Source organism: Sciurus carolinensis, chromosome 1 (genome assembly GCF_902686445.1).
Source record: "Sciurus carolinensis chromosome 1, mSciCar1.2, whole genome shotgun sequence".
Lineage (NCBI taxonomy): Eukaryota > Metazoa > Chordata > Mammalia > Rodentia > Sciuridae > Sciurus > Sciurus carolinensis.
Genome location: NC_062213.1, coordinates 73,597,096 through 73,623,044, shown reverse-complemented (window position 1 = coordinate 73,623,044; position 25,949 = coordinate 73,597,096). Strand labels below are relative to the sequence as shown.

Below are 25,949 nucleotides of genomic sequence, written 5' to 3'. Positions count from 1 at the left end.
TGGCTTCTTTAAGCTGATTTTGCCTCTGCTACCTGCTCAGTGGGCCTGCAGGAACTAGGCACCAGAGAGCCAGCCCATCTTCTACTTGTGTTCCCCTACTCCCAGCAGGCTGGGTGCTCCGTCCAGTCACTGGCATTTCCTCCTGTGACATTTGGTGGACCCCCTCATTTACCCTATAAAACAAGGCTTTCCAGGACATAAAAATAGATGTGATTTTCCCTAAGCTAACACAAAAGGTTGTTTTGATATGTGGTTTAGTCTCTGTGGCTGCTTTAAACTATTATCAAGTCTATTCCAGTGTTTTCATAAAAGTTAGAATGAGCCTTAGAATAAATGAAGACCGACTACTCAAGCTTTTTAGGAGTAAAGTCAGCTTGTAAACATTTGTTGCATTTGGCATTGGATGTTTCTACTTCTCTTGATTTTTGGAACTTAAGTAGTTGTGCGGGAAAGCGGCATGTTTCCAGCAACACTGCTTTCATGCACACCCGATTCTTGCCCGTTTGACCTCTGTATTTGGAGAAAGTAGACCAGAAAATTCATGGCAGTTAGCGGTGGAGTGAGGAGACCTTTGACTTTAGTTGACAGCTGTCACCTGAAAACTACGGACCTGGAGACCCTCTCAGGTGTTCTGTCTGTAGTCCTGACAGTGAGCAGAAATGTTGTTTACATTGTCTGTAAGCAGAATTCTCCCCTTGTTAGGAATATGTTAGAATAAGATAGGCAGAAGTGGAATTTTTATCTGTCTCACTGGTAAGTCTTCATTGAAGTTGGTCAAGCTGGTGTTTGTTCCCATACTCCTGTGGAAGCCTGTCAGTAGAGTTTACGACCGAGCCTGTTTATAGCATCACTTTGGAAATTCTTCAGCAACTTAATGTTTCCCCCCAAAGTGGACCAATGTCACACAATGCTTAATGTTCTTTTTTTTTTTTTTTTTTTTTTTTTTGCGGTGCTGGGGATCAAACCCAGGGCCTTGTGCTTGCAAGGCAAGCACTCTACCAACTGAGCTATCTCCCCAGCCCCTGCTTAATGTTCTTAAAAGAGAAAATAATGAGTTAAATTCCCAAGATGTCTAAGATTTCAGGCATTTTTCTTATATGAATTAGTTCTTTCTTAGGTTTAGTTCTATTAATACCCAACAAAACACTTTCCTGTTTTGATTATTGAAGCATTCTATAAATTGGTTATTTTAATCTGACAGTAAATCTATAATAAGAGTTCAGATAAAATGCAAAGCATTACGTAGGTATTGTGCACTGTGTGCTGGAAGCACATAGGATGCTGACAGATGTGCCTGCACATTTTCCCCCATGCCTGCCTTGTCCCCAAAGGGCTTAAGGGAGTGGTGAGGTTCACGTGGGTATTTGGAACTTGTTCTGTTAAAATAATTTTCAGTTTTGACTAGTTTTGGGGGAAGGTCTCAGTTTCTACTAACGAGAACAGTCATCCTCTACAAAGTGTCCTTCTAGTTAAGAGTTTCCTTGCATGGTCACATGGGGTCCTGGTTGATCCCCAGAGCCCAGCGTGCCTGTGGGTGAATAATGAGCCTGGTGATCGGATCCTTCTGCTGTCAGCACAGACTGGGAACGTGGTGGGCCCTGATCCACGAGTGAAATTGGTCCTCTTGGAGAATGAAAGCTTTTCTTGTAGTCTCTTTCTGAATCTTGTGTATTCCTGCCTTTAAATATAATGAAATTATGAATTTATTAATACTGTTCTCAAGCTTGCTTTTCAATCTTGTTATGGGCACTTTCTTGTTCATTGCCTCTGCTGCTGTTACATAGTTTTATGTGGGCTGTAAATATGTAATTCGTATGAAATGACTGATTTTGGTATTTATATAATCCTCTAGTCAATTTAACTAAGTTGGGCTTTTCACAGCCCTTGGTGCTGTTGCCGCTCATCTGATTACACCGCTCAGGGGAATAAGGTTAAGGGCGGGCTGTTGGTAACCAGAGCATTTCCAGGGCTTTAGTTCAGCAGATGGGCTCCTTGGCTATATTCATACATCTGCTTGCCTGCTGTGGCAGCTGCTGCTGCTTCATGTTGTGTTCTTTTGTTCTGTTCCATCCAAGAATGGAACGCTAGGAAGTGTAGTGAATGGATTAATTTAAGGTTAAGGTTAGTGTTTTGCTTGCTTTCTAAGTAACCGATCATAATAATGCTTCTGGTAGAAGCTAATGAGTTTCTCTTAAAGTGAACTAGATTTATAAAATACAGCTCAGTGAGGGGGCTAGATTAGTATTGTCGATGGAAACCAAATTCAAATGTGTAAAATACTGGCAGTTTTTATTATTTGTTCCTAATTCTTTGTTTTCTTCCTTCCTCCTCCCCATCTCCCACTCCCTTCTAGGACCTATATCCAGACTTTGCCTGACACTGCAGGGTCCAAGAGAATTAAAGAAATATGGAATGACATGAAGAAGATTAGTTAAGGATTATAGGCTTTGAGGACAAACACCTCAGTGAAGTGAAGCACAGACAAGCTCCTAAGCTGTAGTTTGGAGTGTTGGAAGAATATGGCGGATCCAGGAATGATGAGTCTTTTTGGCGAGGATGGGAATATCTTCAGTGAAGGCCTTGAAGGCCTTGGAGAATGTGGTTACCCTGAAAATCCAGTAAATCCCATGGGTCAGCAAATGCCGATAGACCAAGGCTTTGCCTCTTTACAGCCATCCCTTCATCATCCCTCCAGTAATCAAAATCAAACAAAGTTGACCCATTTCGATCACTATAATCAGTATGAACAACAGAAGATGCATCTGATGGATCAGCCTAACAGAATGATGAGCAATGCCCCTGGGAACGGACTGGCATCTCCGCACTCACAGTATCACACCCCTCCCGTTCCCCAGGTGCCCCATGGTGGCAGTGGTGGGGGTCAAATGGGAGTCTACCCTGGCATGCAGAATGAAAGGCACGGGCAATCTTTTGTGGACAGTGGCTCCATGTGGGGCCCCCGGGCTGTTCAGGTACCAGATCAGATACGAGCCCCCTACCAGCAGCAGCAGCCACAGCCACAGCCACCGCAGCCAGCTCCGTCGGGGCCACCAGCGCAGGGCCACCCTCAGCACATGCAACAGATGGGCAGCTATATGGCACGTGGGGATTTTTCCATGCAGCAGCATGGTCAGCCACAGCAGAGGATGAGCCAGTTTTCCCAAGGTCAAGAGGGCCTCAATCAGGGAAATCCTTTCATTGCCACCTCAGGACCTGGCCATTTGTCCCATGTGCCCCAGCAGAGTCCCAGCATGGCACCTTCCTTGCGTCACTCGGTGCAGCAGTTCCATCACCACCCCCCTACTGCTCTCCATGGAGAATCCGTTGCCCACAGTCCCAGATTCTCCCCGAATCCTCCTCAACAAGGGGCTGTTAGACCACAAACCCTTAACTTTAGTTCTCGGAGCCAGACAGTCCCCTCTCCTACTATAAACAACTCAGGGCAGTATTCTCGATATCCTTACAGTAACCTAAATCAGGGATTAGTTAACAATACAGGGATGAATCAAAATTTAGGCCTTACAAATAATACTCCAATGAATCAGTCCGTACCAAGATACCCCAATGCTGTAGGATTCCCATCAAACAGTGGTCAAGGACTAATGCACCAGCAGCCCATCCACCCCAGTGGCTCACTTAACCAAATGAACACACAAACTATGCATCCTTCACAGCCTCAGGGAACTTATGCCTCTCCACCTCCCATGTCACCCATGAAAGCAATGAGTAACCCAGCAGGCACTCCTCCTCCGCAAGTCAGGCCCGGAAGTGCTGGGATACCAATGGAAGTTGGCAGTTATCCAAATATGCCCCACCCTCAACCGTCTCACCAGCCCCCTGGTGCCATGGGAATTGGACAGAGGAATATGGGCCCCAGAAACATGCAGCAGTCTCGTCCGTTTATGGGCATGTCCTCGGCACCGAGGGAGTTGACCGGGCACATGAGACCAAATGGTTGTCCTGGTGTTGGCCTTGCAGATCCACAAGCAATCCAGGAACGACTGATACCTGGCCAACAACATCCTGGTCAGCAGCCGTCTTTTCAGCAGTTGCCAACCTGTCCTCCGCTGCAGCCCCACCCGGGCTTGCACCACCAGTCTTCACCCCCACATCCTCATCACCAGCCTTGGGCACAGCTCCACCCATCACCCCAGAACACCCCGCAGAAAGTGCCTGTGCATCAGGTAAGGGGACAAAGAGGCCGTGTACACTGCAATGTAAAATTCAACATGGTTAACTTGTCGGATAGAATTTCCTTCATGAAAAGTTTTTTTCAATGTGATCTCCTTACTTTTTATCTTGTAAGCTACCTCAGGATCTCTTTTTTTCCCCGTTACCCTATTTACTCACTCACTTTTTTGACTTATGCATCTATTCATCTATTCAAAAATTCTTGAAACACCCCCATCTCAGGAATGGTGCCAGGTGCTCAGGATGCACCTGATGTGTAGGTAACAGACTGAGTCCCTACCTGTAAGGAGTTGGGTCCATGCTAGCAGGGTGTTGAATAGTGCACTCAAGACAACCATGATATGAGTGTTTGTTTTCCTTCTTTCTCTATTCTTTCTTGTTTTCTCTTCCTTTCTGTTTTAAAAGCACACTGAAACTTGGTTTCCAGCAAAGTAGTCTCCCTCATCTCTCCTTTTATATAATATTTTTCTTGGGAAGCTGCAAAATATGTACTTCTATAATATTTATTTTACCAACTGTTGAATGTTAGTATGAATTCAAATGTCAAAATGTGGGAAACCACAATAAACAATAATCCACAAAATTTGGTCTCAAAGAGATTTGTGTACTCACCACTGAAGTAGGAGTCTTCTTTTTTTTTGTCAACTGAGAGTTTGTTATCCTTCAGAATTTATGAGAGAACAGATTTAAGTTTTAAGCTCTAATATTAACAAAGACATCTTCCCATTATAATTTTTGGTGTTTGTGACTTTGATTTTTGAAAAAACAGTATCTATGTGTACGGGTTATTTTGAGTGCTATTCAGAAAACATTGATCATCTAGAGTTGCAACTGGTTTTTTTTTTTTTTTTTTTTTGTGCAGTAGTTGATTTTAGAGCTGTAAAGGAATAGTGCTTGTTCTTCCTGATCTTAAAATTATTTTGGGGAAACAAGACCCTATATGTGAAAATATGAAATAGTAAAAGACCATGAGTGTTTATGTCACAAGTGTCCAGAGAGGAAATACCTATGGGTAAGGGTGCTTAGAATTTGGCTAGGATTTACTCTGAGAAAGTGGTCCTGGGAAGACATTTCAGGTGGTTTCCTAAACCAGGCAAATGGCAAGGCGAGCTTACTGAATAGACATGGGGGAAAAAACCCAGGCTTTAGGTCGAAAAGTGCAGGTCAGGGCCAAACTGTTGGGTTTTTGTATTGTTTTAAGGAATTTGGACTTAAGTGGGGAGTCAGTGACAGTGATGAGATACAGGACAGATGGGGAAGGAACAGATGAAGTGTGAACCACTTGTCCAGGCTTGCAAGGACAGTTTGGATCAGATAGTGGAAAAAGAAGGGGTTGAAGCAATGTGGAAGTAAAAGGGTTTATTCAGAAAACAAAGCCATTCAGACATCTAGGTGGAATTCAGTCCAGGGACTCTGAAGCTTGGGCCTGGTTGGGACTGCAGGAATGGAGGTCTGGGAAGCACCTGGGTCCTCAGGATGTGGAGGTCTTTGGGGGAAGTGAACTGCTGTGTGGGGCATCATAGGCAAGTCCCAGGAGAGGTGCCAGGCCCATAGGCCCATGGCTGATGGCTGACCAAGCGGACCGACTAGCATTCCCCTGCAGAACAGGATTCTGGGACCTGTTCTCCCTGTTGTGCTGGTACAGGAGATGGGAAGGGGTGGGGCCAGGAGTGCAGAACTAGACCCTGGTGTGGGGGTGTCTAGGGCAGGAATGAGTGTGACTTAGTGTTCGGTAATATTCTTTTCTAATTTCCTGGAAAGTGTCTTAAAAGGGATCTTTTTAGATTATTGGTTTCTCAGAGACTTTGTTCCAGCAGCTGGAGGATGAGCCCAGTTCACAGGAGACGCCCTGTGATTGATTGTAGTTGAATTCCTGGATGGGCCTTGTTGCTTTCCTTCACATTTCCTTTTAATATACCTTCATATACATGTCAGAGTACGTTAGTGACTGTGGCAATTGGTTGCCTGAGAGCCAGAGGCTCTGTGCCCTGTGCCAGAATAGAGGTTGGGAGACACTAAGTGCGACGATTCCTTCTGTGTCTTTATTGACAAATTTTAGAGCTTTTCAAGGAATGTATACAAGGACATTTGAGGTAGTTTTCTTATAAATGTGGTTACATATTTGCTTTCCTATTTGTGCTAAACTTTGTATCCTCTTAAGATTTTGAAGCACTCAATTTTGAAAACTACACTAGGGAGGTATAAAGTCTTGGGAAGAGCATAAAGTGAAAAAATGTATTTAAACCTCTACTTCATCATAGTAGCTTGGTGATCTTGGGCAAGTGGTTTAATCTCTCTGAACCTCAGATTTTCATCAGTAAAACAGGAAAAATAGTGCCCATCCCAAAGCACTTTGACGTCAAGTGGGGTAGTAGATACCAAGTGCCTTATAATAATGTCCATGATACCCTGTGTATGGTAATTCTCCAGGTTTCAGTTTTTCATCTCCTAAAACTCGGACCTTGTTTTATAATTGTCATTACATACATAGATACAATGTAAAATTAATTTTATTTTTAGAAACAGTTAAATATTATGAAATGCAGCCTTAGTTATAGAATAACTAAAAGTATGATTTGTGCAAGAATCCTCCTCCCCTTTAGTCCATGTTACAAGGTGTGAGGAGGATAATGATATGGGTAATTCATAGTGCTATCGCATAATTCTAAAAATCTCTCTCTCCCTCTAAATGACTCTCTTACCAAATGTAACTAATTATGCTTTGCTTTAAAACTACTGAATTTCTTTCGCATTTTGTATATGATAGAGTGGTGATTCAAAATTTTGTTGAGTAGTAAAGAAGGTAGTAGCTTAGTTTGAAATAAGCATGCAGTTTAGTTGAATTATCAAGTTCATATAGACTTTTTGACTCTTCTTGAATTTTGCATTTTTTAAGAACAAGTTATGCTCTTTGTTTTATGCATTCTGAATGAATATTTTCTAAATTATATAACTTCTGAGTTTCTTAGAGATAAACTCAACTTTATATTGAGAAATTAAAGGAAAATATTAAAAAAGTTTCACTGAATTAAAACATGCAAAATTGAACACTTTGGTCTACGGACATACCCTTTAATGAAAGATTATTTAGTAAGATTTACAGAGAAAAGGAAAAGCCTAACTTATGTTTCTTTTACCTGATTAGAACAGTGATTCTCAAACCTTTTTATCTCAGACCTCCACATTCTTAAAAATTATAGGGAATTCCAAATAACTTGTGTTTATGTGGGTTATATGTAGGATGTCTACTATCTAAGTAATTTAAACTGAGGAAAATTCAAAATATTGGTTCCTTAATCATTTAAAAATAGGCGAGGGTCTGGGGGGTAGAGTGCATTCTTAGCACACGTGAGGCCCTGGGTTGGATCGCCTTGATTTGATTATCTCTAAAGGTTCATAGACCTTTCTGGATAGAGGCATAGTGAGATTAATAGTAACATTGTTTAAGTACCTGGTAGGGACCCACAGCTGATATGTTATCACCTAAGTATGGTTCACTAGTGTTCACAATTGTTGAAAGGTTTAAAAAAAATGTCACTTACTTCGATGTCAAATGTAGCCATAGTCATTTGACTTTATTTCCTTGGTTTCTTGGAACATTTATCAAATGTTGAGGCTCTCTGTATGCCCCTCACTACGGGGAGAGAATAATCTTGCTGTGGGAGTGCGTGGTGCAGGCAAGGATATGCCGTGAAAAGTGCACCACTGAGACCAGCACTGGGCAGCAGCCCAGTCTTAGAGGCCGCAGTTTGAGGGGGCTTTGGAGGGGGCAGTTGATGTCCTGGTGAGATGTGGAGAATCCCAGTTGAGAAATGGATGAGTGGGGGGGAGGGAAAGAGTTTAAACCTTATTAGGAAGCAGTGAGTGCAAAGATGAGATCCCTGTGGGCCTGCTGTGTCCCTCATACACTGGAATGTGGCACTGAGGTGTGGGAGAGAGAAAGCCGTACAGGCATGGCCAGTGTCTCTAGGGTGCTCTGGGAAGTTTTCAGCATGGAAATAGCACTCTGGGGTGTTGTGTATCACTCGGGAGTGTGCAGACAAAGGAGAAGGGGTTGTAACAGGAGTGGAGCTTTTATCCATGCACTGTGGACATGGACGAGAACAACATAGAAGAAAAACAAGAAGGGCTTTTAGTTCATTTGAATAACTTATCCAAGAAAAATGAATAAGTGGATGGATTATCCTTCAGGTTATAGGCAAGTTCATGAGTTTCTTATTAATTTGAACTTTACAGTCTGCACAGGTGTCACTGTTTGTGGCTTACTCAGAGTGTTTTTGTGGAAGTTTTAGGATTTGTAACATTATATTCTTAGAATAAGCATATTTTGGATATATTTGTGCCCCTTAGTTTGGTCCTGAAATGCAGTTGTCATAAAGTAGAACAGAAGTAGGAAAAAAAGTTTGAAGCACCACAAAATTGAGGTAATGAATAATCATTTTCCTGTGTCATTTTCCCCTATGAGATTAAAAAAAGACTCAGAAGAATAGTTGTACAATTTTTTCAATTCTCTCTATGACATCTTATGAACATTTCTTAAAAAAAAAACATGTCTGGGAAAATCTTTTCCTGCTGAATCTCAAGTGGAGTCAGTGCTTTACTGAAATTACTAGTGAATGGAGAATTTCAGACATGGGCAGAGTAATTGGTGACTCTAAAGTAAATCTGTGCAAAAAAGGGTGGCCGTGCTTCTCAGGCATCTTCAGTGCAAGTTGTGATTAGAAATAGAAAAAAATAAATAAATAAAAAAGCCTTTTTAGTGGAGAGACATACTTCCTGACACTACCTTTGATATTATTTACACTTTCACACTCTTAAAGGTATCTGAGGACACTGGACATAGTGGTGCAGGCCTGTAATCCCAATAACTCAGGAGCCGAGGCCAGCCTGGGTAACTTAGCAAGAATCTGTCACAAAAGAATAAAAACATAAAAAGGACTGGGGATGCCTCTGGGTGGCAATTCCTGGTACCACACACACACACACAAAAAAAAAAAAAGTTAGAGGAAGATGGAAAATAAAATATCTCTAAAGAAAACCAACCATCTTGTTACTTGTATGGCATTTCAAGGGCTTTTCCAAGTGGGCTCACCTTCAGAAGATGGGCACTCAACTCGACCTCATTGAAGCAGGGGGCCCCTCTGGTGCATGCAGAAGGAAGGTAGAGGAAGGTACTGCATTTCCCATGTCCTGGTGACCTGGGGTTCTCTATTCACAACCTTTGGTAAAGCAAGTCATTGACCTTTACTGCTGTTCACTTGGTCCACTGGTTGCTCACAGCAGTATTGTTTTTCATGAAGGCTCCAAAGTTTTCTTCTGACTATCTGAATATGTATATATAATAGCCTAAAGAATAACCTCTTGCATTTCCCCTCAGCATAGCTGGTTTATCCCAGAGATCAGAATTTCAGTGAGTTAAAGTAGGACATGCCAAATGTAGACTTAAAGCAGGGAAATATTTCTAGTCCATCAGTCCTTTCACTCCATGGTCTGAAAGCATGAACAAGCTTTGTGGTGGCCTTGCCTCTTAGATGACTTTTTAATTTAATTTTTGGTTACTGGGTATTGCACCCAGGTGTACTTTATCACTGAACTACATCTCCAGATCTTTTTCTTTTTGGAATAGGTTCTTGCCATCTTGCTGAGGCTGGCCTTGAACTTGCAATTCTCCTGCCTCAGTCTCTTGAGTCACTGGGATTATAGGTGTGTGCCACCATGCTAGGCCTAGATGACTTTTATTTTGTAAAGGAGTATTTTATTTTTCTGAGGTTATGAAAAGTATTGTAGGTAATGAGAATTTAGTTTTATAGTTTTCTTTTGAAGCTGTGTATTGGGCCTCTGGCTAGGTATCTCAAGGAACCAGTTGATTTTCTTAAATTTTAAGAAGTCACATTTACGTACTGCATTTCTGTTTTGTATTTTGATTGCCCTCATTCAACTACATTAAAGAAATATTTATTTAGTGCTTGTTATAAGCACTGTATTAAGAACAGAGATTGGCAGTATGGTAGAAGATGGCATATATATATGTGGAAGGGAGACAAAGACCTCCACTAATAGGGTAAATTGAGAATTTTGTTATTTATGACATTTTAATCATCATTTCTTTGAGTATTTATTATGTTCCAGATCAGTGCTGTCCATTTGATAATTGAGTATAATTAGAGCTGAAACAAGTATTTAAGCCACATTTTACTTAGGATAGTCTATGGGACTGGGGTTGTAGCTCAGTGGTAGACCTTTTGCCTAGCATATGTGAGGCACTGGGTTTAATGTTCAGCACTGCATATAAATAAATAAAACAAAGGTCAGTTGACAACTAAAAAATATTTTAAAAAAAGATATTCTAGTAGCCACTTAAACCTGGTAAAACTAATTTTAGTAATTATTTAATTAATCCAATATATTGAAGATGTCATTCCAACATATAATCAGTGTAACAAATGAGATATTTTACCTAAGTATTTGAAATCAGTGGTGTGTTTTACACAGTGGGAGGTGAATATTATTTCAGGTGCTCAGTAGCCACCTGTGACTGACAACTACCACATTGAACAACACAGTGCCAGAGGGTGCCATACCAGTTGCTTCAAAGGATTTTAAAAAATTAGTGTAAATTTATGAAAAATAAATACATTTTAAGTGGTTTAGTCTTACTTATGGCAGTCATCTTCCAAGATCTGTATTACCCACCATCGGTAAGCGTTGAAGTAGAAACATTGGTGTTATCATCAGTAAGTTCAGTGTTGTATGTGTGTGAAAGAGAGATCAGTCTCATTTTATGAAAAGATAGATGATTGAAGTGAGATTTTGTTTGTTTGGATTCCCATGAAAACAGTTTAAATGGTGTCTACTCTGTAGGGAGAAGTAGCATTCTGAAGATTTTAGTTCCGAGTTTTGTTGGATACTTTCAGCAATTAAAATTATCCTTCCAACCTACAACAACCACCCTGGCGACTCAGAATTTCTCTTTGTTTCTAATAGTATTGCTTGTTTCTTCATGAAATTGGTCCACAAAGGTAAGGGAGAAAGCCTTTGTTTTTACTGTTTTGCATCCTCCAGATTTTTCTTCAGCTTTTTTCTTCTCTGCTTTATTTATTTACTTATTTTTTCTTCTTACATTTTATCAATCATTTGGAAAGGTGATCTCTGCAGAATGACAGTTGACTGGGCAGGTACTGGGAAGTGGGTTAGGGTCAGTTCGGGGGCGGGGGCATTGCTAGAACTAACTTGGACAGTTTTCCTTGGTCTCCATTCTCTGTGGTTACAGCTGTAAATCTGTAGATAAGCTTTAATTCACCACAGATAGGTGGCCCTCATTTTCTCTGTTGCTGAATGCAGCTCTTATCTGCAAAGGAAGTCGGTAGCAAACTTGTGCTTTGCCTTGCAAAACTTCGGTAGGTGATAGTGCATTGTTGTCACACCAAGGATGAGATTTTCTTCATTTTTCTTCACTTAGTTTAAAAAATATAGGAGAACCTTCTAGGACTATGGCATGCCACTTTGGGGTAGTGGTGGTGGACAATTGAAGGAAGTTCATAAAATACTAAGCTATTGGTACCATCTCAAAAAGTCAGCATAGATTACACTCATCATCCTGTTTGCTTTTGTGGTGGGCAGTTTCTAGGACAGTGAGGGTGATGGCCAGGTAAGGTGTTTCTTTCCCTCTTGTTTCAGTGTTTGAATTAGCCATCACCCAGTTATTTGAAGGAAGCATGCCTCTTTGATGCTTCTTAATGAAGAACATATTTCTGATCTGTTTTGAAGTAAGTTTGACCTGTTCTTCTTCGTTGATTTCAGGATTTAATTCTAAATAGTTCTGTACTTTAGACTTCAGGAGAATCCCAAGACTTTAGTCCTAACTATGTAAAAGCAAAAGCACTTACTTGAAGAAGTAAGCAAGAGTAGCTAATCCCAAGATCTTTTCTGTTTGGGCTGAGGGCTGAAGAGTTGTAGGTTATCTAGGAGATATAGGTGGGAATGTTGGGAAACTTTGCTGAGGGTTTCTGAATGGCAGGTGTTCTAATTGGACTTGGGTTGTGCCCTGCCTGCCTTCTCCTTGGCTGACTGCTATGGGTTTGTAGTCCTAGCATAGGAATCCCACCCTCATCCTTTTTGTAGACTGTGAAGTTTCTGGCCTCTTGTCAGTGACTGCTCAGTGTAGAGGGTTAGAAGATTGCAGAGTGTATTTCCCTGCTAGTGAGTAGGCAAGGAACTTGAAATCTTCCTTTTTTTGAAACTTTTAAGTTGTATCTCTAAATATGCTCTTCAATGAAAGGGGTGTGTATAGTCTTAACATTCTTACAAAATACAAGAATTTTTATTTAAAAAATTTTTTTTTATTCACTGTACACAAATGGGGTACACTTTTCATTTCTCTGGTTGTACATGAGGTAGAGTCACACCATTTGTGTAATCATACATATACATAGGGAAATGATGTTTGTCTCATTCTATTTTCTTTCCTTCCCCCTTGCCCCTTCCCCACCCCTCATTTCTGTCTATACAATCCATCCTTCCTCAGTTTTTCCCTTCCCCCCACCCCCATTATGTATTGTCATCCACTTATCAGAGGAATCATTCAGTGTTTGGTTTTTTGAATTGACTTATTTCACTTAGCATATTCTTCAACTCCATCCATTTATCTGCAAATGTCATAATTTTATTCTTCTTTATGGCTGAATTTATACCACAGTTTCTTTATCCAAGGACTATTTGAAATTAATATTTAGGTCATGTTTCTTTATGGACTCTTATGGCTTGAACATACTTTTATGGCCTGAACATTCTCTTTAATTTAATTTTTCTCTTTAAAGAACATAAAATTGTGGGATTATTCAGAGTTGTGATATGTTTGTTTCACTGTTAATTTAAAAAATGGTGCTGAATGTTAGATAGCATGAAGAGACTCTAAACTTTAATACCACTTTGGAGGTGGTCAGTAATGGACAGTTGGGAACTAACCTAGAGAAGTTACCTTATTCTTGACATCTTAATGTTACTCTCTGTCCTCTGTTGTTCCAGCTGTAAATCTATGAGTAACCACAGTGAGAAAGGAAGCTGGGACAATAAATAAGTAGTAGGATGCTGACTTTGCTTTAAGTTACCCAATACTAAGCTAACTCCATTTTTGACTGCTCTCATACTTGAGAGACCTTTCCATGAAGGAGAGCTTTGGGAACGCATGGAGGCATACCTTGATTAAAGGAGAAGTCAGAGTTGTTTGGGGAAAATGTTTGATTACCGAGTGAGGTGTCAAGTAGTTTTCATTTCCATCAGCTATTCCGCTGAATTTTTTCCCCCTTTCACTTTCCGTGTGTTCATCTGAACAGTGGAACATGTTAGAGGAGTACCATCATCTTCACACTGTTGTAAGATAATTGTGGCCCCTCCTGTGCGCAGTGTCTTACCGCACTTGACCTCTCACTCAGCCAGGTGTCCCTCTTACTTGGAAATGGTGGTAGAAGACTTAACTCAAGAAAGAAAGTATTTTACAGTCTAATTTTGGAAAAGATCTTTCCCTAGAACTGAGCTTAAAGCTTATAACTTTAGTTTTTGCAGGAGAGTTAAAAATCAATATTGACACATAGGCTAGGGTATCATTGGTAAAGAAAAAAACAAACTCAACAAAAAAACCAGTTTAAGACTGGTTTAAGACTGGTTTATGCCATTCATAAAATAAAAGTAAACCAAATCACAAGATCAGTTTCAATAAACTTCTCACATTGAAGTGTTGAATGATGCTAGGTGCTGGAGTGGTATTTCATGTTAACTGTAAATTTAATTCCAAGAATAGAAAAGTTGGAAGAAGTGTCAGTTTACTTCTTCCTCACTTAGTGTTTCCTGTGTCATTTCACACCCCCGCTACGCTGTCTAGTGGCCACACTGCTGGTGATGCTGCCAGGACTCTGCCCCTCACACCTGGCACAGGTTGCTGGTGGGAACAGGAGCCCAGAGCTGAGAAGAAGACAGCCTTCTTACGCACTGGGAGATCCATTTGTATGTGATTCTTCCAATTTTTTTCTTAAGTCATTTGGAATACTTACTTAACTTCCCTAAGCCTTAGTTTCCTGAGGATAATAATTGTACCAATTGCACAGGATTATTATGAGGCTTAAATGAGATAATGGCTGTAAAGTTTTTAGCACAGCATGTGGCATGCGATAAGTGCCCAATAAATGTTAAATACTTCTATTATAACTGCTGCTACAGTGGTTGTTGAAATGAGCTCTTGGAATGCTTTCTGTTTTCACTTTCTACTCTTTCACCTTAAAGTGGAAGGACTTTCCCTTATTATGTAAAACAGGACATTATCAATGCCTTAAAAATCAATTTATCAAATTCTTTGAAAACAAACCAAGATTCATAATGTTTTTATTTGGGGGGGAAGCAAAATTATTATGACATTTTATTTCTTTTTAATTGAATCTCTAGGAAATGTGATGCTGTGTATAAAGGGCCAACTGCTTTCTCAGTGTTTAATTTCTAATTTTAATCAAGGTGAAAACCATCACTTAATTTTTAGAAATTTCATGTGGCAGGTTAAGTTGATGTCCTGTTTCATATTGCTGGGGGAGGTTTGCTGGTATTCCCTCCAATACCCAAGAAGTTAACCTACTGAATGATCTGTAGGTGTGTATAGTTGAGTAGTACTAAGCCTGTACTTTGTTAGATGTAGATGTAAGCTTGCAGAAGTCCTTAGTCAGTGACCCATTTCACCCCTTGGTTGTCACCAGTACCTTCCTGCTGGTTAGGTTCTCCACAACTCTGAGATATTCTCCCTTTGTTTTGTGAATGGGTTCTGGCCACCCAAAGGCACAGTTGTGAATCCATCTGATGTGTGAATGCTGTAGCCCTTCAGATCTTTTTAATGCTTCTTTCTTCTGATCTGTTTTTCTTAAGAAATAACTTCACCCTTCCTCCATTCTCGCCTTACCCTCCCCCACCCGGGTTATGTATCATCATCCACTTAAATGAATTGTGTAGAGAAAAATGAGGGGTGGGGAGGGGGCTGGGGGCAGGAAAGATATTAGAATGAGACAGACGTCATTACCCTATGTACATGTATGATTACACAAACGGTGTGACTCTACTTCATGTACAATCAGAGAAACGAAAGTTGTACCCCATTTGTGTACAATGAATCAAAATAGTAATGGTAATTTTTTAAAAGACGTAAGTAACTTCACATGCCTTTAAAGTGAGAAAAGCGAAAGAAAATAAAGAGGATTGTTGAGGTTTAATTAGTTAAATAAAAAAAAATTTAAAAAAAGCCAGCAAGGGGGACTCAACATTTTCCAAATATGTGAAGTTTACATTTTTGGAGACAATTTTCATCCATCTCATAACCTCACTTTTTAAAGTTTACTATATAGAAATATAGAATTTTAGAGCTAAAAGAGATTCTTGTTAGAATTGAGACTGGAATGCAGGGTTTTGTTCATCAGGAAAGACAGCACTTATATCTTTGTTCCTATTTAAGTATGGGGCAAAAGCCCTTTGGTTTGTCATTAAACTTTATGTATTTTATGTACTACAGTTTCTAATTGTTCAAAATATTTTCATGGTATTTTTACATTTATTTTAAAATATTGATCAAGAAAAATAAGATAGAAAGTAAATAGAAACGCCATAATTATATCATGTAATATTTATCAAATATAATGGTTTTACCAAATGTCATGTATGATGTATATATTACATTATTGAAATGTAATCTGTACACAGTCTGTATAAAATTAAATGTTCCCTGCATATCCTGGAAATGGTTGCAGTTCCGACTGTTACTGAATTTAAAGTTTAGGAAGAGGAAAATCTTTTAAAATTGCTATGCACTGAATGAAATTTGTCAGAATGTGTCTAGTGTTTTCCAGGTTATTTTTGAAAGAGAGTTTGCCTTGTACTTTTATATAGTGTCAATAATGAATTTTTGTAGCAAATGTATAACTTATCTCTGTGATTTTTCTGTCATGATGAGAGTATTCCATATTTGCCCTGGCCAGTATGGTAGCTCCCCAACCACATATGAATGTTGAGTCCTTGAAATGGGATTTAGCAAGACTGAAGAACTGAAAATTTAATTTTATTTAATTTAAATTAACCATATGTGGCTAGTAACTTCCCTGTAATACCACTCAAGTATAACGAATCAAGACAAATTTCTTACATTACCAGAAAATAAGACACGGAGCACAACTGAAACTAAGAAAGGGAGTTTTTTGTTGTGGGTAGTCAGTGTAAGCTTTGTGTTTCTCCTTCACCTCTTACCAGGTGACCCTAGCAACACAGATTCCTCATGTTTTTTGACCTGCTAGGTAGTGGTAGGATATATAGTGGTAATGCTAACACACCTTACTTTGTTATTTCTGGAATAATTTTTTTCCAGTTGTTAAACAGTATACTCTTAATGACACTTGCAAAAGTTAATTTGTGGAAAGAAAAAAAAAGAATGCTTCACATTTTTTACTCTATTCCAAACATACAAAAACAATTATTAATCCCCAAAATATCCTAGTCACATACTTCATATAAAACATTCAAAGTGTCTGAGGTAGGTACATTGTACATCTTAGATAACATTCCCTAGATTTTTGATCTGTTAACTAGGTCATGGATAAAACCTTAGTCAGTAGAAAATAATGTTGTAAATTCTTTAGGTCATTGAGTCTAACTTATTGTGAATATATATTACTGAAATGTTTGGTTTTTAAAAAAATATTTTTTGGTTGTCCTTGGACCTTTATTTAATTAGTTCTGAGAATGGAACCCAGTGCCTCACATAAGCTAGGCAAGTGCTCTACCACTGAGCCACAAACCCAGCCCATGAAATGTTCAGTTTTAAATGCTTAATTTTATGTTATGTGAATCTGCACTTTAATTTTTTTTAAAAAGTCTAAAATAGCAATTTTGTATCTAATTGTTGAAAAGAGGAGTCCTATTCTTTGGAAACTAGATAATAACAATCATTATCTGTTAGGAAAGTTGATTTCCGGACATTTGTTCTCATCTGGATGGAAATGTCCCACTTTCTGCTGGCTTTGGGGCCATAAAAAAAAATAATTGTAGATAGCCAGGCACAGTGTAATCCCAGCTGCTGAGAAGACTTGAGGCAGTAGGATTACAAGTTTTGAGACTAGCCTGGGCCATTTATCAAGACCCTGTCTCAAAATTAAAAGAAAGGAAGAAAGAAAGAAAGAATGAATGAATAAATAAATGGTTTGGAAATAAAACTCAGTGAAACAGTTCTTGGCTGGCATGTACAAGGCCCCAGGTTCACTTCCTAATTGTGGGGAGGGAAAGGGGGTGGAGATTATAGGTAAACCTAGGATTTCCTTGGGAAGGGATTCAGCCCTTTGTTAAATCAAAATTTGGGACCACCTGTTTAGTGGAATTTCCTGGGATATGGAAATGTTCTCTCTGGTCTCTTAATACAATAGACTGTAGCTGCATGTGTTTAGGAAGCACTTGAATTGGGAATGGTGAGTCTAAGGAACTGAATTTTAAATCTCATTTAATTTTTTTAAAAAATTTTACTTTTACAGACTGCATTTTGATTCATTGTACACAGATGGGGTACAAATTTTCATTCCTGTGGTTGTGCATGATGTAGATTCACACCATTCATATACTCATACATATACATAGGGTAATACCGTCTCTTTCTTCTATCTTTCCTTCCCGTACCCTCCCACCCCATTTTCCTCTACACCATCCAAAGTTTCTTCATTCTTTTCTTGCCTCCCCTCTACCCCGCCCCCACTTTTATGTATCATCATCCACTTATCAGAGAAAACATTCAACCTTCAGTTTTTTGGACTTGGCTTATTTCACTTAGCATGATATTCTCCAGCTCCATCCATTTATCAGAAAATGCTATAATTTTATTCTTCTTTATGGTTGAGTAATATTTCATTGTGTATATATACCACAGTTTCTTTATCCATTCATCATTTGAAAGGGCATCTAGGTTGTTTCCACAATCTGGCTTTTGTGAATTGAGTAGCTGTGAACATTGATGTGGCTGCATCACTGTAGTATGCTGTAAATCTCATTTAATTTTAACCAACTAAAAACCAAATAGCCACATTTGGTTAGTGACTACCACACTGGACTACTGTAGTAATGTAATTCTAGAGTCATAATTGATGGAATATTAATATTCAATTTTTTTGTCCACTAGAAATTTCAAAATGAAATTTTAAAAATTCACACTTTATTTTTCTCTTTGACTTAATAAGTTAAAAGTGTGCCTGAGGTTGTAGCTCAGTGGCAGAGTGCTTGCCTTGAATGTAGGAGACTTTGGGCTGGGTTTTCAGCATGGGGTAGTCGTGGGGGATTAGAATGTGTTTGTCTGAATGACAGTCATTAAACTAAGGCATTTGCTGCCAGGATGAAGGAGGCATCTCCTAGCATATTTGTTACCTGAACTCTGCTTTGTTAGCAAGGGAAGAGGTTGGTAAAACCACAGTTTTTTTAATATTCTAGAACAATGAACAATAATATGATTTGGGATAGGTAAAGGGCATTTTGATAAAGAGAGATGATTGTGGAAAGGAAGGTAGAAAAGGAGAAACAGCAGAAAACGAATGAATTTTAGTAGATAGTTCATGTGGTTGTTAGGAAACTGGAAATGGTCCCTTAATGTATTCCTGCCCCTTGGAAGCTCTCGAGGGTTCTCCAGGAATTCCCTTATCTGGTTCAAAGACCAAAATCCCATTTCATATTGGTTCTTAATATCTGCTGAACATCAGAGCCACCCAAATGTTTTCTCAATGAAGTTGCCTTAGCTGCTGATGTGGGGTCTCTCCCTGGTCTGTGTTAAGGAGGAGCTCATTAGATACTTCTTATGTGCATCAGAGGCTCAGAAGGACTGCTGTAAAGCATGGTCAAGACAGTTGAGCCTGAAAACTTTTGGAGCAGGTTTTACCATCCACTGTCCCTCTCAGTAGAAAGTCTTCACTGAGTTTTCTATAGATTGTGGAGCAGGATAACCAGCTAGTAAAATGAACTAGTCAAAACTAGGTCCAGGTAACTGAACAAGTGAACTTACTGTGGAAAGTAAGACTGTCTCTGCTACTTCATTCTGTTGCAGTCTATTGTTTTGGTTGACATATATGAAGATATAAGGGGTGATGGTATACACATGTAACCCCAGCTACTCAGGAGGCTAAGGCAGGAGGGTGGCAAGTTTGAGTCCAACCTGGGCAATGTGGTGAGACTTGGTCTCAAATTTAAAAATAGCAAAAAGGACTGGGAGTATAACTCAGTGATAGAGCACATCAGTCTCAATTCCCATATGAAGATGATTATCCTGCACATAGATATGTAGTTATAAACAGGACTATTTTAATATCTTTTCAGGAAATTATAGTTCTTCTTTAATATTACACCAAAACTCAACAAGTGGTGTTTTTTTTTTTTTTTTTTTTGCAGTGCTGGGGATCGAACCCAGGGCTTTCAAGGCAAGCACTTTACCGACTGAGCTATCTCCCCAGCCCCCAGTAGTTCTTAAATGTCAGTTGAAATGTGGGAGCTAAAGCAATGCCAGTGAACTTTTTTTTTTTGTTTGGTACCAGGGATTGAACTCAGGGGCACTCGACCACTGAGCCACATCCCCAGCCCTTTTTTATTTTTTATTTAGAGACAGGGTCTCACTGAGTTGCTTAGGGCCTTGTTAAGTTGCTGAGGCTGGCTTTGAACTTGTGATCCTTCTGCCTCTACCTCCCGATCTACTGGGATTACAGGCGTATGACACTGTGCCTGGCTCCGGTTAACTTTTTATACACTGTTACATTAGAATCTATTGCTCTGTAGCTTATATTTAAAAGCTCTTTTAGCCATGCAAAATTTTGTAATGTTACGCATTATTTCAAAAATATTGGCCCATTGAATTATGTCAATCTTCCAAATTTTGTGTGTACAATATTTTTTTAAAAATCACCTTTGTTTTTATCACCACCAGCTTATCAGAAAAATCTTTAAAGATTGGGAAGTTGTCAAACTCACAGTGGTTTTCAACATTCTGTTTTGATAGAAAGCTTGTGTTTTAGTGTTGTAAACAAACACTGTAGGTTTCTTGAAGTGACAGGCTCATTTTGTTTCAAGAATGTTTCTGTCTCGTACCTGAGCCTGGACCACGTTGGTTTGTCTTTGAGTCAGTCTTTCAAGTAAAAGTAGTATTCCCTAAAAAAGGTGGCCATTCAACTCTCAACAGCAGTCAGTCAGTCCCTTAAGTGCTTCCCATGGTGGCGGCCTTGGTGACTCAGTTGCAGCAGCAATGCCTCACTTTACTTCACTTTTCCTCTCGCAGAAAAGGGTCAAGGATAATACAAATCAATTTTTTTAAAATTTATTTTTATTGTAAATAAATGGGATGCATATTGTTTCTATTTGTACATGAAGTAAAGGCATACCATTTGTGTAATCATACATCTACATAGGGTAATGGTGTTTAATTCATTCTGGTATTTTTTCCTCCCCCCCACCCCTCCCACCCCTCTTTTCCCTCTATACAGTCCCTTCTTCCTCCATTCTTGCCCCCCTCCCACCCCCCATTATGTGTCATCATCCGCTTATCAGCGAGATCATTCGTCCTTTGGTTTTTTTGAGATTGGCTTATCTCACTTAGCATGATATTTTCCATTTTCATCCATTTGCCTGCAAATGCCATAATTTTATTATTCTTTATAGCTGAGTAATATTCCATTGTGTGTGTGTGTGTGTGTGTGTGTGTGTATATATATATATATATATATATATATATATATATATATATATATATATATCATCACAGTTTCTTTATCCATTCATCAATTGAAGGGCATCTAGGTTGGTTCCACAATCTGGCTATTGTGAATTGAGCAGCTGTGAACATTGATGTGGCTGTATCTCTGTAGTATGCTGATTTTAAGTCCTTTGGGTATAGGCCAAGGAGTGGGATAGCTGAGTCAAATGGTGGTTCCATTCCATGCTTTCTAAGGAATCTCCACACTGCTTTCCAGAGTGGCTGCACTAATTTGCAACCCCACCAGCAATGTATGAGTGTATCTTTTTCCCCCACATCCTCGCCAACATCTGTTGTTGCTTGTGTTCTTGATAATCACCATTCTAATTGGGGTGAGATGGAATCTTAGGGTAGTTTTGATTTGCATTTCTCTTATTACTAGAGGAGATGAACATTTTTTTCATATGTCTGTTGATTGCTTGTAGATCTTCTTCTGTGAAGTGTCTGTTCATTTCCTTAGCCCATTTGTTGATTGGGTTATTAATACAAATCAATTTTTACTGTTTTATCAAGGACATTTTTAAGTGAGCTGGCTTTCCCCCACTTCATGTGAGTTTGTGGCCATGAGGAAGATAACGATTACTAGTACTGTTTGCACTTTCTGCCTTGGTTGCATTTGTGCCGTCACTGTAGGTACCAGCATGGTGAAAGGGACAGATGATGTCTTAGTAAATTATGAAGAAGATCTGTTTGTTATGGATGTGCTCAAAGAGTCTTGGGGTTCCCAAGGATCCATTGAATACACTTTGAGGACTGCTAGTTTGAAAGGCTATTCCAACAACTTTTCCTTAGAAAATTGAAAATCTGTTTTTTTCCCCCCATAGGTAAAGTCCAACGAGTTGTTTGGGAGTTGAAGTGTACCCAGCTGACACTCCCAGTTCTATCTGTAGCTGGAGAGAGTCTGGTGCCTGTGGGAGAAGGGAGCAGACAGACTGGTTTTTAACCATTGAGCAACCTGTGACTTCTAATGCCCTTTGCTTCTCTCCCTCTATTCCTTTTGGTGAGAGAGCATTTTTAGTAAACAGTGCACTTCAGAGTGGGCTGGGTAGTTGGGAAGCATGCCTGTTACTCTGCAAGTGTGAAACACTTCAGTCTTACCCTCATCCTGCTGCCCCAGGGAGGATGAACATACTTCTCTCCCCTTAGTAGGTAAAAAAGATTCTTTTTGTGAAAATCATGTGTTAAAATAAATTATTCAAGCCATATTGTGAAAAACAAGGTAGTTGAGCTGGGTGTGGTGGCCCACGCCTGTAATCCCAGTAACTCTCGGGAGGTCAAGGCAGGAGGATTGCAATTTCAAAGCCAGCCTCAACAATTTAGCAAGGCCTAAGCAACTCAACAAGACCTTGTCTCAAAATAAAATATAAAAAAGGACTGGGGATGAGGCTCAGTGGTTAAGTGCCTCTGGGTTCAATCCCCAGTAGCCAAACAAAACAAATCAAAAGGAGGGGAAAAAAAAACAAAACAAAACAGGATAGTTGAGAAAGGAGGAGGGCTGCCCATGGGGGCTTCAGAGGATGGCAGGTTTTTAGTTGAGGGCATTGACTCATAAAAGTTCATTCATCAGGTGTTTAGTGACTGCCTGGCCTATGGTAAATACTGGTAATGTCATGCTAAATGATACCCTCTTCTTGCCTGCAAGGAGCTCAGCTGCGGCTGGCTGCCACCAATTGGTAAGCGTGTATTCTCATTGTTGTTTAGTAGACAGTTGGTTAAGTGTAAGCACAGGGTTTGGTTAGGGGGTAAGGGGAGACCATTCATTGTGGATTTAGACAAGACTTCCCAGGAGATTTCAGGTTCAGAAATCCAGAGTTGATTAGGTTCTTTGGGATTGATTCATTTTGAAAGGTACTAGAAACTGATTGATAACTGAAGGCGGCGAGGCTGGTCAGCATTGGATAGTACCTAACAGTATTTGCAGTTTCCACCATCACCTTTTTCTGTTCTCAAGATCTTCTAGAACCCAAATTGGTAGTCAAACCTTAAATGGTGTGAAGATAGTGAGGGCAAGGGTCATTTAGGTTCCTGAAGTTTGTTTAATTAGCACTTTCATTTCAGCCTCCTTATATCTGTCACATAGCAGAGGTCTTGGTAGAGGTCTTTTTTAATCCAGATATCCCCTAGACCCTTGTTGGTTAGGTGACTAAATTAATATCTTTTGGGCTGCTGGCAGACTCTGCCCCTCCTGTAAGTGCCTTCTCATTGTATAACTTTTTGTTTTTCTTGGGTATACCTGGCTGTTGGTGTTTCCAAAACTCATGTAGGCACCTTTTTACCATTCCTAAGAATAGGTTGCTTTGTTAGATATTTTTCTCATTTTAAAAAATTATTTATTTATTTATATTTTTACAGACTGCATTTTGATTCATTGTACACAAATGGGGTACATCATTTCGTTTCCATGGTTGTACAGGATGTAGATTCATACCATTCATGTAATCATACATGTACGTAGGAAAATTATGTCTGTCTCATTTATTTTTATTAATTGAGCAGCACACAAAAACGTTTATTAACTGCCACGACTTATTCTGGGTATAGCAATATCATAGAGATAAGATTCTAGAGACAGGACAATTAATCAACCAAATAAAATATGTGTGTATGATTTCAAGTAGTGGTATGAGTTATGAAGACAAATAACTGAGTTAAGGAGGTAGAGAAGTTTGGAAGGTGATGATTTAGATAACTTGTTCAAGGGATGCTTCCTTGGAAAGTGACAGTGAGCAGAAAACTTGAATAAAGTAAACGTGGCAAGCCATGCACACTCCTGGGGAAGACCTTTCCCCATGCAGATACCCTGAAGCTGGAAGGTGCTTGGTGTGAAGGAGTATCTATGAGCCAGTGTGCACAGAATACAGAAAGGGAGGAGTGTGCTTGGAGCTTTGGGTGGGGATAACTAGGCGTTCAATCAAGGGCATTGTAGGGTACTCCAAGGAGTTTGAATTTTACTCTGAGTGAGATGGAAAGTTGTTGAAGAGTTTTGAGCTTGAGAGTGACATGATCTGTTGTGTATCTTACCAGGTTCATGCTGTTCTTATTTGCATAGAATAGATAAAAAGGCAAATTAGCTGCACAGTGGGACAATTTGGAGGCTGGTACAATTGATCAGGCAAAATCACAAAATAGTGTGACTTAAGAGTGGTGGTGTAGGAAGTGGTAATGGTAGGCCAGATAGTCCAAGGTAGTGATGACCAGATTTGCTGATGGATTTGAAATAGGATTTGGGAGAATGAGAGAGATCAAGATTTTGGCATGAGTGGACAGAAGATTGGGAAAACCTTAGGAGAAGCAGGTTCGGATAGAAAAATCAAGTTTGGTTTGGACATGTTAAAATTTGGAGATGCTTGCTAGACTCAAGTGGAGATTTCAGATAGGCAGTTGGATATAGGGATTTAGGGGAAAGGTTGGGCTAGACGAAAGCATCCAGGAGTCCTCATTGTATAGGTGATGTTTTCTGCCGTGGGTCTGGATGAGGTCATCAGAGCCTGTGGGTAGAGGAACAGCGTGAGGATGAGGTACTTGTGCAGTCTTCTGTTTATTGCTCTTGAATGGAAGATCCAGGAAAGGACAGTGAGAAGAGGAGTGAGGAAGGGAGAACAACACAGGAGGATGCGTGTTCTGGAACTCAAGTGAAGAGAAACTTTCCAAGGAGGAAGTAATTGACTGTGTCAGGTGCTTCTGGCCCAGAAGGTGAGAACCAGATCTTACCAGATCTATGAAAAGGTCTGTCTATTTCATATTCTTACATGCTTCTCAACAGTATATTCGATCAAGTCATTGTCATTCGTTGTTGAATTTTAACATCATTCTGAATCCACAGTTATGGTTCACCAAAAGATACCCACAATAGCACTTGGAACCTACCATGTACCAGGCTCATTGGCTCCCGAGATACAAAGTGAATTAGAACAGCCCTTATAAACTGGCCAGGCCACTTGTGAGTCTAGAAGAGAGTGCTTATAAGATTTGTAGTGCAGTACATAATGCATTCTGTATAGAAACTAATGATCAAACAGTGCCAGTTAGTTGGTGCTGTGACAATTAGAACCAAGACCAATTGACTTTCAGTCTCTACTTCTACTCTTCTTACTTCAGCCGGCATCTTTATGTATACAAAAAATAACCATAGCTTAAGAAAATATGAAAGAGAGTAAGTATATCCATTTGTAAAGCAAAATCACTTCCAAAGTACTGCAGGAGAAATCTTTCAGACAGGATAAGAAATTAGCTTCCCATTATGGGGGGCACAGATAGAAGATCCCATTAGAGTGTGTGCATTGGTTGTCTCACTTTCCTATCATTGCTACCTCCGAAAGCAAAGAACAAGTCCGGATGGTGGGCATGTGTGTAGAGAAGGGGGGTCTTTGGTGTTGCTTGAATTGGTGAGATAGACATATCTTTTGAATCTCACATTTCATCCCTACAATAAATACGACGTTTGCAGTTCACTCAGATACATCATGTTTGCTTAGCAATGAAATTATTTAGTCCTCCCCTGCCCTAAGTCCTCAAGCAAACATTCTGATGCTTAAGGAAGACATGCTGTTTTGGTTGCTTTGAACCCCCTTGGTATGCTTGGCGTGTGCTCCTAGGGCAGTGCTCACGCTGGTGGTTTTGTAACACTTCTACTCCACAGCCTTTTCTCAGCCCTGTAAACTAAAATTTTTCTTAAAGTCTAGACATAGTTGGGTAAAGTAGGTAAAATCTTCAAAAGTCCTTGGCCAGCACTAGTAGAGAAGGTCTGTCAGCTGGGCACGCCCAGGGTGTCCTGGGTGAGAGGTGCCAGGGTTCTGGCTGTGCTGATCAGAGTCAGGAATGGGACTGCAGTTTTCCTCCCATTTCTCTCCAGGTGCCATGGGCCAGGGCCCTGGCTCCCTGTTTTCAGTTAGCTCATCATCAGACCTCTGAGTCCTTAGTCTGTGCTTCCTGGACCTCCAGTGTCCCCTCTCTGGGAAAGTTCTCTCAGAAAATT

The 25,949-nt window shown here is 39.8% G+C and overlaps 1 protein-coding gene across 6 annotated transcripts in view; it reads left to right on the top strand.

Moving 5' to 3' along the window:
* Positions 1 to 25,949, top strand: part of Chd7 (chromodomain helicase DNA binding protein 7) — a 184,851-nt gene that overhangs the window by 56,747 nt on the left and 102,155 nt on the right. For all 6 annotated transcript variants that reach the window (XM_047542096.1, XM_047542087.1, XM_047542105.1 and 3 more), the window contains exon 2: positions 2,354 to 4,184. In XM_047542096.1, the coding sequence (XP_047398052.1) occupies positions 2,520 to 4,184 (1,665 nt within the window). In that variant the 5' untranslated portion in view covers positions 2,354 to 2,519. The remainder of the gene's footprint in view (positions 1 to 2,353; positions 4,185 to 25,949) is intronic.